This window comes from Corythoichthys intestinalis, chromosome 19 (genome assembly GCF_030265065.1).
Source record: "Corythoichthys intestinalis isolate RoL2023-P3 chromosome 19, ASM3026506v1, whole genome shotgun sequence".
Lineage (NCBI taxonomy): Eukaryota > Metazoa > Chordata > Actinopteri > Syngnathiformes > Syngnathidae > Corythoichthys > Corythoichthys intestinalis.
The window spans coordinates 11,062,748-11,078,287 of record NC_080413.1 but is presented as its reverse complement, the minus strand read 5'-3'; the positions used below and the strand labels follow the sequence as shown (position 1 = coordinate 11,078,287).

The 15,540-nt window shown below is 37.2% G+C and overlaps 1 protein-coding gene across 5 annotated transcripts in view; it reads right to left on the bottom strand.

The window, feature by feature from the left end:
- The window catches only part of LOC130907664 (1-phosphatidylinositol 4,5-bisphosphate phosphodiesterase beta-4-like), a 144,412-nt gene that overhangs the window by 5,915 nt on the left and 122,957 nt on the right, over positions 1-15,540 (bottom strand). For all 5 annotated transcript variants that reach the window (XM_057823007.1, XM_057823006.1, XM_057823004.1 and 2 more), the window contains 12 exons: positions 14,091-14,295; positions 12,808-12,896; positions 12,578-12,734; positions 12,458-12,507; positions 9,876-9,941; positions 9,687-9,802; positions 2,420-2,495; positions 2,178-2,353; positions 1,995-2,096; positions 1,813-1,870; positions 1,646-1,732; positions 1,454-1,487 (listed from right to left, as the gene is read on the bottom strand). In XM_057823007.1, coding sequence (XP_057678990.1) covers positions 1,454-1,487; positions 1,646-1,732; positions 1,813-1,870; positions 1,995-2,096; positions 2,178-2,353; positions 2,420-2,495; positions 9,687-9,802; positions 9,876-9,941; positions 12,458-12,507; positions 12,578-12,734; positions 12,808-12,896; positions 14,091-14,295 — 1,216 coding nt within the window. The remainder of the gene's footprint in view (positions 1-1,453; positions 1,488-1,645; positions 1,733-1,812; positions 1,871-1,994; positions 2,097-2,177; positions 2,354-2,419; positions 2,496-9,686; positions 9,803-9,875; positions 9,942-12,457; positions 12,508-12,577; positions 12,735-12,807; positions 12,897-14,090; positions 14,296-15,540) is intronic.

Genomic DNA, 15,540 nt, shown 5'->3' with positions numbered 1-15,540 from the left:
TTTAAATATAAGGTCTTTCAGATTTTTTTCCCCCAGGATAAAATGGATTTTACACTATTATTGCAAAGTAACTTCAGAAATTACATTTGCAATACAAAAGGTTTCCCTTTTAAGAGGACCTAGTCAAGGTGGTAGGTAGGTGATTGTCAAGTTGGCCATCTTAACTGTAAAGTGCTTGCAATTGGCAGTGAAAGTTTAAAAAACAGCCACTAAATGGCAGTAGTTTACCATTAATTACCGCAAAATAAAAAAGCTACACATGACCATTTCCCTTGGTAATCGTTTTTTTCTAATCACATTACAAGAAGTATACAAAACACATGTTAATCCTTTGTTAGCTATTGAAGACATTTCTTTTAATCAGATAGAGAAAATCCATACTCTTATTTAATCAAGAAAAATATTTAAATATACCAGGAGGTGTTTTACTATCACCTACATTATAATTTTGCCTATCACCATGCATTGTTATTCAGATCAACGTTACCCCGCACTCGTTCCAATAATAGACAGTGTCAACCGTGTTGTGTATCTGAGAGTGATGGTGAATCTACGACTCCGGTTTATCCATGCTAAGGCGAGTGCACCTGCCAATACCCTATTGAACATGGCTAACTCTTGAGTTAAAACTGCGAAATTCCCATTCATTCGAAAGGCAAACCGTGCAGAAATACATTATTGCATCTAACACATTTTAATTGGAGAAATTGGCAACTTACTTTGAAATGTTAAGCAGGTCCACTGCCTTCGCATGACCCATAAACTGTGACTCAAAGTATCTGGATGCGACTTGGTCCAATACGTTAGCACACAGTACTGTGCGATTGCCTGCTGTTATGATGTTGATGCTAATGATGCTAACGGTGCGCACGCACGAGGTGCAGTGCATCGTAAAAATTCTACGCGTCATCTTCGTTATGGATTAAAAAAAAAAAAAAAAACTTCGTCACGGATATAATTTAGGTTGCACTGAGATGTTTTTGAAAATTAAAACCACGGTGAAAAAATTCCAGACTTACGACAGCTAATTTAATACTTTTAATACCTTTAATAATGGAAAACTAAATTCAATGCTTTTTTAATACTTTTAATAATCCGTGGGTACCCTGACAATCGGGCAAAACTACAATTGGATGTCAAATGGGGGCCGCAGGTTTGAGACCACTGACTGTAATATTTAAAAACATTTAAGAGAAAAAAACATATTTCATGCTTGAAAGGCTTAACATAAAGACATAAACATTTGCCCCAACTTTCCAAAGATGGATTGATGTTTTAAAGTCCCTATTGGCAATAAAAACACACATGATTACCACTCTGGATCGATTATGTGATGATCAAGTATAGACATAACCTTACAAAACATTCTATAACGCAACATTAAAATTACAAATGATGATTTTTTTTTTTTTTTTTTTTTTAAATGTTACGCTGGGGAACCAAAGGTGCTTACCTTTTTGTTTGTTTTCATGGTGTGATGCCAAAAGCTGGGAAAGGAAAAGCAAATCATATGAAAAACCAACCAAAAAATGAACATGAATGTCCATGTACATAAAGACAATATATAAAAATGTAATAAAAATGGACTGGATGTCATTGAAGGCACCTTATAAAAATGCTCCTTTTATATAGTGTTGAATTGTACCTGCTCATTAAACTTGTCCAGTTTCTCCACTTGCTCTTTCTGGTTCTTCTCCAACTGCTCTATTTCCTTCTGGTGCTTCATGGCCAACTAAAACACACACAAGCAGATTCAATAAAATGTCTTCCCTGCTATATGAGCAAACGCATGCATTCCATGTTTGTACACACCCTCTTTCGCTCATCCATGAACCTCTTCGTGTTGGTGCTGTTCAACTCACGCACTCTCCTGCAGTCACAAACAAAAGGGAGTCAGCTAAATGTCGTACAGTACAGTAAGTCCTGGACCGCAGTTACTGGACCCTGAGAAGATCCTAAATGACCGACACGCATGATAACATCTAAACACTCACCTTTCCCTCTCCGCCTTGTTTTTGATGCTCTTATCCTGACTAATAGCTTTGCTGTTCTCCATAGACATCTTGGCCTGGTTGGCTCGCATCTCTTTGCTCTGCCTGGGTAACAAAAAATAAAAATATTAAAATCCTCAAGAGTCTGCAAAATCACAAACAAAAGTGTTTCAAATCGTGACTAACCGTTCATGTATGAGTTTGAGCTGTGAGGTCTGCTGCTCCTGAACGCTACTCAGCAGCTTCTTGAGGTGCTCGCACTGCTGCGTGACGTGGGCATCCTTCAGCCCCTGCTCTTCACTGGCGTGGCCGCCGATGAGCTCCGACCATTCCTTGGTGTGCTGCGCCGTCAAGTCCTTTACCTGCCGAGCGAGCAAGCGAGTGCGTCAAGAGTTGCGAAAACGCGCGAATGAACGCCATCGTCGCACCTTTGCTTTGTGATCGGTGACCAGCTTTTGGATCTTGACTTCGGTTTCCTTCTTCAGTTCTTGGCAGTTGTTTTCCCTGATTGACAACACATGAAAAATGAGATATTAGTGCCCCTATTATATGTAACAATTAGAGTGGTCCCATAATGACTTTTTAAACGGTATCCCGATATTGTCCAACTCCAAAGTTCCGATACCGATATCAAACCGATACTGAAATATGCGGTTGTGGAATTAACATATCATGGCTAATTGCATTGTGATGCCTCACTGGACGCTTTAATCATGATAATGCTCACAATAACAATTCCCAAGCATCTTAGTTTGAATGGTCAATAAGCATAACCAGGGTCCCCCCAGGATTGATAAATCTAAATTCAAGACTTTTAAGACCTTTTTTAATGCCATTTCAACTGAAAATTAATACTTTTCTCGCACCCATTATTTAGATAATATTTAATCATATTAAAAAAATAAAGCACTGAACATCAAATTTAACCTCAATTACTAAGTGTGTTTGACAAAAGAATGTTTTAATTGTATCTTCAATAAATGTGCAAAGTTTTGTGCCACAGACCGGCCCTCTTTATGTCATGACCTACCTTATTAAAATATTGTAATAATAATTGTGCTGTCAAGCGATAAATTTTTTAAAATCGCGACTAATCGCATGCTGTCAATACTAAATTTGCTATTTTTTAAAATGCATAAATTATATATTTCATTTTCTAAATACACCTATTAGCAGAGGAGTTCATCAAATTTAAGCCTCATTAGAAACAAGAAAAGAGTTTTCCTTTACACTTGTAAAGATGAATCAAATATGAATTTTCCCCCAAATAACCTGTGAAAAGGGAGGCACAGAGGAAGAGCATGTCTACTGACAGTTCTGAGATCAAGGGCTCAAGCGCAGGTTCTGTGTGAAGTTACCATTTTATTTTTGGGGTACTAGCTATAATTTTATCTTATATTAGAGTCCTAGAGCAGGGCGGTAAACCAAAAATTTACCGTCACCGAAATTCTTCACGATCACCGACGTAATTTTGACCATGTCGGCAAATTCGGTAATTTAATAACACAAGAAAATATAGTCTTTTCATCCCGCTTTGACTCTGTGTTGTTTGGCTATGTTCATTCCCCTTTAAGAAAGCAGACAGTGTGCTTACGTATGGAGTCACGTGGTTTTCAGGAAGCCAAACAAACAGAAGCCTGGTAGGCTAACGCCAGTGGCTAACGCTACAAGTAAACGGGATGGAGTTGGGCTTAAGTTAGCTTCGCCAAACTTTCACCCGACATTAAGTAAACTCTTGCCGGGTCCTCCCTGGTTCTCACGATTTCAGGAGAGGATGCTTTTAGTGCTTTCTTCTGGTAGTCAAGCCACAGGCTAACGCTAGCGGCTAACAGCGGCTACAAATGAACGTGAAAGAGTCGGATAGCGGCTCTAACCTTGTCAAAACGGCTGAAATTAATGAGTGGACTGGGCACGGACTTCATGTAGCAATCATTATGTCGCGTTATTTGGCATCTCTGAGTGATTTCTCTGAAAGCTTTCATGATGGTAAAGCACTCAGCCTAAAGTATAATCCAACAGTGAAGCCTATATATAATATGACAGTTTAATGGCCACAGCTATTTTTCTGTATGTGTTTGCTTTATTCTGCCATAATAAAACCTTAAATATTTCATTGGCGTCAGAGCAATACAGCTTTAATCTGGTTGTGTCTGTGTGTGTGGGGGTGCATGTATAAAAAAAAAAAAAAGAAACCTTGACGTAAACACTTGTGTTGAATAATTATGTCACAGCAGCCATTAATTACCAATAAGTTGTCTGAAGTGTACTGTTAAAGCTGCAAGTCATTTGTGTTAGAATGACATGTTTGCACAGTCGTCATATTGATTTTTCTAATGTTGTACATTTTTCAAGTCATACAAGTTGTTATAAATGTTCACACTAGAATTCTTATTGTTTACAAGATTTTTTTTAATACTTAATGTTTAGACTGCATGTGCAATTGTTAAATTGAAAGCTGGTAAATAAATTAACGAGAAAATGGTTAATTTGTATTCCATGCATTGATTCAAATTTTCACATTATATAACAGTCCGCTTGGGCGAATTTATCGTCATCTATCGTTATCGAGGTAAATCTGCTCAATTTATCGTGATACGTACTTAAGGCCATATCGCCCAGCCCTAGATTAGACTGACTTTTTAAAGAATGAGAAACCTTTTTTCCAGGTGTTTTGAATTACACATGTGGCAAGTGTGTACAAAACTGAAGCTTTTCATCATATTCATTTTTTTTGTTTATGGTACATGCAAATTGACATACTCAATTTTGTTGGTTTAATCTACCAAAATAAAACACCTTTTACTTGATATTCAAAATTTTGGGGGCGTACTGTATATAGTTTAAATAAATAAAAAATTAATGTAATATATCATTACTTATGAGTGTTTTCATATTATTCATGACATAAAATTACCGCAATTAAATGTGAAAGATTGAATGATTGATTGAAAGAATAATTGAACTCACCAAAACGGCTGTCTCCCAGTGCACTTATACAGTTCAGACACCTGTGTATTTCAGGGTAGTTCACGCTCATCAATCCACCTCAGAGTGCAATGTTTTGGGTTAAAATGCCCAACTTATGTTTTGCCTGAGAACGTGGATTTCACCCCAATCCTCCGTCTTTGTGCCCAAAAATAGTGCCTGGAGCCTCCATGGTGTAAGTTTTAGTGGTGCTCTCATGAAAAAAAATTTCATTCTGCATGTTCATTTATGGTTTATCGCTGTACTTTTATCCAAACATGCTCAAAAACAACGATAATGGGTCGCACCAACAGCCAGACGGGTTCACACTCGTCATGCTGCCTCAACGTGCCCCATTTCGGCCATTAAAATCCAAAATTTATTTTTTCAGAATCAAGTCAACAGGATGATATTATGATACTCTTTCCCAGAGGCAGAGCTGGCGGCATTGGAGAATGAGAGGGAGCCTGTTGCGAGGTATCGAATTTCAAACTACGGAATGCTAGAAGGGCCATAATTTATCGCGCAAAGCGGGGTTGCGTGATGCCGTTAGAAAATAGTTTAACTGAAAGCTTTGTTAAAAATGTGTATTACAACCGGCCCAAACGTCAGGCCGGCCCACCGGGAACTGTCCTGGTTCTCCCGATTAGCCACTCCGGGCCTGGTACTGTGCGATTGCCTGCTGTTGTGATGTCGATGCTAACGGCGCGCACGCACGAGGTGCAGTGCATCGTAAAAATTCTACGCGTCATCTTCGTTATGGATTAAAAAAAAAAAATAATAAAATAAACTTCGTCACGGATATAATTTAGGTTGCACTGAGATGTTCTTGAAAATTAAAACCATGGTGAAAAAATTCCAGACTTACGACAGCTAATTTAATACTTTTAATGCCTTTAATAATGGAAAACTAAATTCAATGCTTTTTTAATACTTTTAATAACCCGCGGGTACTCTGACAACTGCAGTGCTAAGCTATGACCAGCCCTAGTACAAAGGGAGAAGGCAAAAGGCTTCTACAATTCACTTTGAAGCAGTATTGTTTTTGGCGGCTCTTTCAATTTGTGTTTTACTCTTAGTGTTTTGGGCGAAAACACTTATTAGTCTAAGTCATTTCAAAATGTGTTCGTCTTTGTCTAGTTTTGGGTTGACTAAACCTTATCCAAAGTTCATCCAGTTTTAGTCGACAGTTACTCAAAATGTTTTCGTCTGCAAAATTCAAAAGTTTTAGTCCAAAAATACCATAACTTTCTGACTATAAGCCGCTACTTTTTTCCCTCATTTTGAATCCTGCGGCTTATAGTCCAGTGCAGCTTATTTGTTGATTTATTTGGGTTAATAGGTAACACTTTATTTGACCGCGGCGTCATTAGACAGCCATAAGACTGTCATAATAATGACATGACACGATCATGAGCATTAATGAATGCTTATGACAGGTGTTATGAAGTGTGATCCGACAAATTATGTCACTAACTCCATTTTTGTACAGTTCGGATCTTTCACATCCATTCAAAAGTGAAATCATGTCATATCATAATTATCATAGTAACATGACAGTCTTATAGCGCCACTGTCAAATAAAGTGTTCCCAAATAGTATAACTAGCAATTAATGAAACAATTAGAACAGTAACTGAAGAAATAATAAATAAGCACAGAACATGAATTTTGAGAGTTATTTACATCTTTAACACTGCAATGCAGCTAGGAGGCATGTTGGACAAAAACAGTGTTGACAGCATAGGTTGACTATCTCCCCAAGGGAGCAGTGATGGCCAAATGAAGCTTCTTGAAGCAATAAAGCTTTGCAGTCAATTGGTACAAGCTTTATGGTGGTTCATTTGGTCTTATGACAGTCTTATGATGCCGCTGTCAAATTAAGTGATACCGGTTAAAATATTTTGGTGTAAATATCCCATAATACAGTGAGAACAGTTGTGGCTTTTAGTCTGGTGTGGCTTATCCATTAACAAATGCCTTTTTCGTGATAAATTTGGAGCGCAGCCTAGCTTTAGACCAGTGGTTCTTAACCTTGCTTAGGGTACTGAACCCCACAAGTTTCACATGTGCATTCACTGAACCCTTCGGAATTAAATTATAAAGCTTTTTTTTTTTTTTAAATTTAAAATTGATATAGCTAAGCTATAGCAAGCCAACATCTAAGTGAATTCCCATACAAATTACTTCAATTTTTAAATATACTACAAATACTTGTGCCTTTCGTGGTTGATTTTCACATTTGGAAAATGAATTTATTAGGGCTGTCAAAATTATCGCGTTAACGGGCGGTAATTAATTTTTATAATTAATCACGTTAAAATATTTTATGCAATTAACGCACATGTCCCGCTCAAACAGATTAAAATGACACCACAGTGCAATGCCCACTTGTTACTTGTGTTTTTTGGAGTTTTGTCGCCCTCTGCTGGCACTTGGGTGTGACTGATTTTATGGGCTTCAGCACCCATGAGGATTGTGTCATTATGGACATCATCAGTGGCGGGCTACTAGTTTATTTTTTGATTGAAAATTTTATAAATTTTATTAAAACGAAAACATTAAGTAGGGTTTTAATACAAAATTTCTATAACTTGTACTAACATTTATCTTTTAAGAACTACAAGTCTTTCTATCCATAGATCGCTTTAACAGAATGTTAATAATGTTAATGCCATCTTGTTGATTTATTGTCATAATAAACAAATACAGTACTTATGTACCGTATGTTGAATGTATATATCCATCTTGTGTCTTATCTTTCCATTCCAACAATAATTTACAGAAAAATATGGCACATAATAGATGGTTTGAATTGCGTTTAATTACGATTAATTAATTTTTAAGCTGTAATTAACTCGATTAAAAATTTTAATCGTTTGACGGTCCTAAAATTTATGTTTTCATGGCTACATTCCCATTTCCGTGTTCCATCCATGCATAACATACTATTTTCATCGGGTAAAATGTGACACAAAGGTTTTTTAATTGGTTGTTAATTTGGTTGTTAATTTAGTTGTTAGTACACCCCTCTGTTATTGAGAGAGTTGGTACACTTCATTAAAATAACAGAGGGAGAGAGTTGGTACGCTCCATTAACATAACATAAAAGAGGGGTGTCCAACAAGTAGCACAAACGAATGGCACAAATTGGGAACCATTTTGCAGTAAATGAGGGGCTCAGAGGGACCTCATCACTTGAATTTAATATCTCAAGCCGCCAATTTACCGCAAAATGGACCCGAATTTTTTTGTGTTCTGTTCGTGCTAGTTGGTAGGACACCCCTCTGTTATTGAGAGAGTTGGTACACTCCCTTAGCTGCGGGAGCTATGCTAAGAAAAAGCTACGAGTGACGTCCCCACTCGAAATTAATATCTCAATAAAAGCATAATACTATATCTACAAAACCGTTGCAGCACAAACGATTAACATCATTTTTATATAAATTTGCATCTGATGGGGGGCAACTTTACGGAGGCCTGTAGAGATGGTCACAAAGCACATATAACAATATACAAATTTTTTTTTTTAACTTCTGCGTCATCATCTTTGCAATTGTCTTGCGAGCCTTTTGCGGTCGTGCTGCGAGCCATTTGCTGTCGTGTTGTGGCAATTTGCATTCGAGCTTTAGGAATTGGGGATTGTGTTGTGGCAATTTGCATACGTGCTGCGAGCCATTTGCTGCCGTGTTGTGGCAATTGGGGTTCGTGCTTTTGCCAATTTGCGATCGCGCTTTAGGAATTGGGGATGGTGTTGTGACAGTTTGCATTTGTGCTTTTTTTCTTTTGCATAGCGTTTGCAGTTGGGGTTCGTGCTTTTTCTATTTGCAAAGTGTTTGGACTTTGCCTTTCGCCTGACACTTCTCGGCCACCGTACACATCTCACATAACTGACATGACCCAAACACTGCTACAATGCAAGCTAATGTACTCCACGTACAATATGAAAATGTCACGCATTGTGAACATATGACAGAAACTACTGTATGTCGCATTTTCGTCTTGTTGTTGTCTCTTGTTATGTTCTAGTCTCCCAAGCCACGTTTTTAGCTCGTCGCTGTCATTAAAAAATTGTTCGCCGACGAAATATTTTCGTTATCGTCATTGTTGACGAAAACAACACTGCTTTGAAGGCAACATACATATTGGCCCAAAACCGATATAAAAAAACGATATCAATATTATCCGATATCATTACAAAATGCTTTTATCGGCTGTTACTACTGGTTACCCGATAATGTCGGCCAACTCCAGTAACAATATGTCGATATGGTGATATATCGTGATACTTTGTCCCAATAGGTTATCGATATGCTCCTCCAAGAATCGAATTATCATTTTAAAAAGATATCACTGTTTAATAAAGTAAATAGGTTGCCAGCAAAATTTCCCACTAGAACAGTGTGTTCACTCATTGGCTGTCATTGATGGCGCTAGACGTATAATTCCTTTTTCACTTTATTTTTGCATTTTTATATAAAAAAAAAAAAAAGTTATTGTTTATCTATGAGTGCCGTGAAAAAAATAATTGGGAGGCTTATTCAAAAACATATGAATTATTCGGAAACAGTCGCTGACTTGGAAATTACGCTGACTGTCATTTGTATGGTCTACTAAGAGAGAAAAATATCATTTGCATAATAATTTGGAACTCAGCATACTACCCGGCTTACATTATTCAATTATTATCTTGTCTTGTGAGAATCCACCAGTGCTAGTTGCTATTTTTTACCCTCGTTTCTTAATGGCTTTCTCCAGCAGCTTCTCCAGTGTGCTCTTCTCTTTGTCGTGCGCCGATGCCATCTTGTCCACCTGCGTGCTGTGCGCTTTCTGCATCGTGTTTTGATCCTGTAAAAAGACATCGGAAGAAACGTTCGTATGGGCAATCAGGAGAAAGCCTTTGGAGAAGTGCGTGACTTACCTTCAAGTGCTTCTTCTTTATAGTGCTCAAATCCTTTTGCTGCTTTTTAATGAGTTTAAGGTACGTCTGCAGTGGAAGGGACACAAAATGACTTCACTGACTCAAGATCTCTTCTTATAAATGACTACCGTATTTTTCGGACTATAAGTCGCAGTTAGTTTGGCAGATGGTGCGTCTTATACTCTGGAGCGACTTATGTGTGATTATCTCTCGCTAACTTTTTAAAAATAAATATATATTCATATATTTATACTAAAACGATGTATGGATGTTGAATAAAATAAATAATTTGGATAAAGCAGAGAAGGTCCTGTGCATGCCTGCGCACGAGAACGCAGTGGCTCTTTTCAATCTTCCCCTCCCAGCGACCTGTGGCGCCCTCCGCAAGCATCCTTTTCAATATAAAGCAGCTATAGGAGTGAAAAACAAACTAAAGACAGGGGAATTGAAAAGCAAACAACTGCGGTAGGAGAGGGATATGGAAAGAATTTAAATTGATTGTTGAAGGTGCTATACGGAAACCTGTGTCGGCTTCGCTGAATGTAAACGAATGTGGCGCTTTGGTCTCATACGAGAAATATATTTAACAAACTTTTCCAGCGTTATTTTGCTGTGTAAATGCATTTATAATGATCAGAAAAATATGTAGACTACCGTATTGGCCCGAATATAAGACGGCCCTGATTATAAGACGACCCCCTCTTTTTCAAGACTCAAGTTTGAAAAAGTACTTTTTGAACACCAAATTATTTTTTATACAGAAAATAATTAAAGTACATCCGAAACAAATGATTATACCAATATATGTGAGAGAAAAAGCATGTTATTTTGCCTCATTCAAATCTAAATATCTGAACATTTAAATATTAGGGCTGTCAACGTTTAAAATTTTTAATCGAGTTAATTACAGCTTAAAAATTAATCGTAATTAATCGCAATTCAAACCATCTATAAAATATGCCATATTTTTCTGTAAATTATTGTTGCAATGGAAAGATAACACACAAGACTGATATATACATTCAACATACGGTACATAAGTACTGTATTTGTTTATTATAACAATAAATCAACAAGAAGGCATTAACATTGTTAACATTCTCTTAAAGCGATCCATGGATAGAAAGACTTGTAGTTCTTAAAAGATAAATGTTAGTACAAGTTATAGACATTTTATATTAAAACCCCTCTTAATGTTTTCGTTTTATTAAAATTTGTAAAATTTTCAATCAAAAAATAAACTAGTAGCTCGCCATTGTTGATGTCAATATTTACACCATGCTCACTCATGGTACTAACCCATAAAATCAGTTGGACCCAAGCGCCAGCAGAGGGCGCCAAACACCAAAAAACAAGTAACAAGCAGACATTACACTGTACTGTCATTTTAATCTGTTTGAGTGGGGCATGTGCGTTAATTGCGTCAAATATTTTAATGTGATTAATTTAAAAAATTAATTATCGCCCGTTAACGCGATCATTTTGACAGCCCTATTAAATATGTAAACTAAAGTGCAATCACATTCGTAAATGAATGGCTTCTGGTTTTTGAAATGTAAATAAACCAATCTATTGTGATAAAACAACACAATTGCAATAACTGCATTAACCTTCAAAGTGAAGTCCAACTGTAACTGTAGTCTCGAAACAAATCTGAATAAGGAATGACATTGCAATAAAATAATGCAAACTGGTTAAACGAGTAGCTGAGATATGTCATGACAGATCATCGCTTCAATGATATCTGGCGCCATCGAGCGTCGTGAATGGGTAGAGTAGCTGAGATCTGTCATGGCAGAACATCGTTTCAATGATATCTGGCGCCATCTAGCGTCTTGAATGGGTATAATTTCTTGACCGCTAATATAAGACGACCCCCTTTTTCAGTGTTATTTCAATGCAAAAAACACCGTCTTATATTCGGGCCAATACGGTATTTAAACATTGAGAAAACTTTTTTTTTCTGGCAACTCGAGATTAAAATAAATGTCAAATCCACTATCCGCCTGTTAGAACAGACACGCAAATATAAAAGATATAAATATTTATTGAATATCCATCTTACAGTCTTGTTTAACCGGGAGAATTCGTTACAAAAGACAGGCTGTAATTTTTTAACATTTTGCATAGATGCACCTCATCGTCACAAACGTGATCACACAAAATGCAACCACGCATTTCCTCCTTCTCCTGAGTCTTCACATATAAAACATAAAATTTCTTTTTTTTTTCCGGGCTCGTGCCTACAAATAAAACATAAAATTTCAGTTTTTTTCGGGCTCGGGCAAGCAGATCAAGTTAATTGATTGGGCTGGGGCCGCATCGAGCTAGCGTCATGTAATGTTAGCATACCGTACACCTTCAGCCTGTTGTTCTCTTTTTGTATTTTAAATTGCCTTCAAGATGACATGTCTGTTCTTGGTGCTGGATTCTATCAAATAATTGTCCCCCCAAAAATGTGACTTATATTCCGGTGCGATTTATATATGTTTTATCCGTTTCATTGCGCATTTTTTGGCTGGTGCGACTTATACTCAGGTGCGACGTATAGTCCGAAAAATACAGTATTGAAAAGTACGTACCTTCATTTGCTTTAAGTCGTCAATGCTGACATTCGGTACCAATGCGTTATCTGCAAACATCGCAACGTAAAGTGTGACCGCGTGTTTTTCAAATAACGCATGTGTGGAATGTGCGTGTACCTTTCTTGGTCTCCGCCGTGTTGTTCTGGGCCGCGTTGGAGGTCTGCGCGACATCCGCGCTGCTCTGTGGCGTCACGCTGGCCTTCACCGTGTCCCCTTTGCCCTTTCCCTTTTTGTCGTTTTTGGAGCTTCCGCTAGGGACGTCAGCGATGTCGTTCTGAGATGGGACGAGCACGCAATTGTCACTTTACATTATAGATACTTAGTGGTTTTTGTATGGATGGGGATACCGTATCGATGCCGAGGGCTTTCATCTGGTCAGCTCTCTTCTCCGCGATTGTCAGAAACTTCTTTGGGTCGGACAAAGCTTCGACAAATGCTGCAACACATTCGCCCGCTTTGTTAAAGTGTTGTTTCAATGAAGGCTGAATTATTTAACATGCAAGCTCTAGATTTTTATTTTTTTTCTTTATCTTATTCTGTATTTCCACATGTAGTAATCAGTGTTGTTAATCTTACTTTAAAAAAAAGTAATTTAATACAGTTACAAATTACTTCTCCCAAAAAGTAATTGAGTTATTAACTCAGTTACAGTACCTGAATGTAAGAGTGATTAGTTATTTGGCAAAATAACTGGTGTTACCTTTCATGTTTTTTTCCTAAAAAAAAAACAAAACAAAACAAAACACAAAAAAAAACAGTGCCTTTGCTATGTTTGGAAGTCATTTAATGTTGTGAATCAACTGTTTAAGTTGTTAAAATTGCTCCCGTTAATCCCTTCTGTCTACTTTCGACATGTGAAAGTTTTAAAAACGTTTTATCATTTAAAGATAGACTGAAGTCAAGAGTTTGCCGATTTAGGAGTATTTTAGATAAAAAGTTAGGTTTGCTAGAAAGGTTCTCTACAACAGAGCCTTCCTGAGAAGTCTACTGCTTTATTTTCAAGAAATATTTCAATACACCAATTTGATAAATGATTGGAAATTTATTTCCTAATTTATATTAGAATATTATAATATAGTATTATATAAAAATCCATAGTCAATTTATTATCCACACTTTTACTATTTACTTCAAATATCCATTAAATACAGTCATTAAATTTTTTTTTTAATTCTAATAAACCCCCATGTAAGCATTTAAGGATGTTCAATTCAATTTACCAGTAATTCTGGATATAGATCAGAGTTATATCCTTTATAACACTGTAAATCCAATTCAAGCATAGATGAAAACATCGCTACTTTGCAGAGTTTATAAAGAAAAGCAATCGCTAAAGAATTAAACAAAACAAAAAAAAAAAACCCACAAAGTGATTGCAGCATCAAAGCCCCCCCGGCGAGAGGAGGCGCTAACGAGCGCGGTCATTTTCCCGCATCAAACCCTTTGGCTTCATTTAACGACAGCTGCAAATGTCTTCTCATTTGCACGTTTAAAGCTTTTGCGGCATCATTACCAGAAAACCAACTAAAGGCGTTGGGGAAGGGAGTAAAAAGAAAACAAAAGCAAAAGTTCCCCAGAAGGCTTGTCATAAAGCGCAGGGCGTGAAATCAACCTGCTTTATTTGACTCACCCCCAAAGCCGTCGGGCACGTAGGTTTTGAGGATGATCTGGCAGAAGATGGTGGGCAGCGAGAGGGGCTTGTTGCCCTCGTTCCGCAGCGAGATGTGGCGGTAGCCGGCCTGCAGGCCGTCCAGCGGAAGGATGCGCTGGCCGATCAGCTTGTTGTTGTCGTCGTACACCGCTAGCCGCAGCACCGCCAGATCCGGCAAGATTACCTGCCAGGGAACATGCGCTTGTTTGGCATTTTCTGACAAGGTTGTACCAATCAAAGAATGAATTGCATGAGTACACACTGACTGTTTTAAGTCTTAAGTATCCCTTTCAGGGACAGTGGTGACTACACTGGACATCCATTAAATCATTCAGTGCTCGCCATGTCACAGATTATGTGTTGTGGTAGTTAGTAAAAGAGGGAAATTGATATTGAAAACACCTATTGACGGCAATAGATGTCCAATCCATTCCAAGTGGAAGGGGCTGGAAGCAATCATTTAATGGATTAGATGGTCTATGGCTGTCAATTGTAGCCAAAGAGGGTGTGTGAGGTCAGAAGAGATTGATAAAACACGACACATAAGCCAGTGTTATTCATACCCCCCGCAACCCCCAATTTATTAAAGTTTGTTTTATTTTTGGAAGTTTTCATTTTTCTAAATCCAATTAATTTTATTTAGAATTTTTCACGACTCAAGGCATATTTTAATTTGTTTTTTTGCATTCTTTATTTATGACTATTTAATTAATTAAATAAAAATGATGACCCCCCCCCCCCTCCAAAATAGATCCTTCAATTAATTCATTAATTACATTTAAAGTCATTTATGAATTTTTTGATTGCCCAACGCAAAATACGTGCAGACAACACTAATACTACAATTGGATGTCAAGTGGGGACCATAAAATATTGTCCATTAGGCCACAATTTGCCCCTGCGCCGCAAGTTTGAGACCCTGGCCAACATTAACACAATAAAAAAATTAAAGAATACAATACAATACAATACACAATAAAAATATTTAAGAAAAAAAACAATCATAGTTCATGCATGAAAGGTTAACTGATTTTTTTCACTTGAAACTTGAATTACGTGATAAAACAGGCTAGCCAGGGGTCAGCAACCCGTGGCTCTTTAAAGCCACCCTAGTGGCTCCCTGGAGCTTTAAAAAAATGTTTGAAAATGGAAAAGGGAAGTAGATTTTTGTTTTAATATGATTTCTGAAGGAGGACAAACATGAAACAAACATTCTTCTAATTCTTCTCTATAGAATGTACTGCTGGGAAAATAAACATTAAATCATGAAGGCTCATTATGTATTTGTAGCCAACTTAGCAGGCTAATATAGCTAAAATATATACATACATGATACATGTGTTGCTTCATGAAGGCTCATTAGGTATTTGTAGCCAACTTAGCAGGCTAATAGAGCTAAAATATATACATACATGATACATGTGTTGCC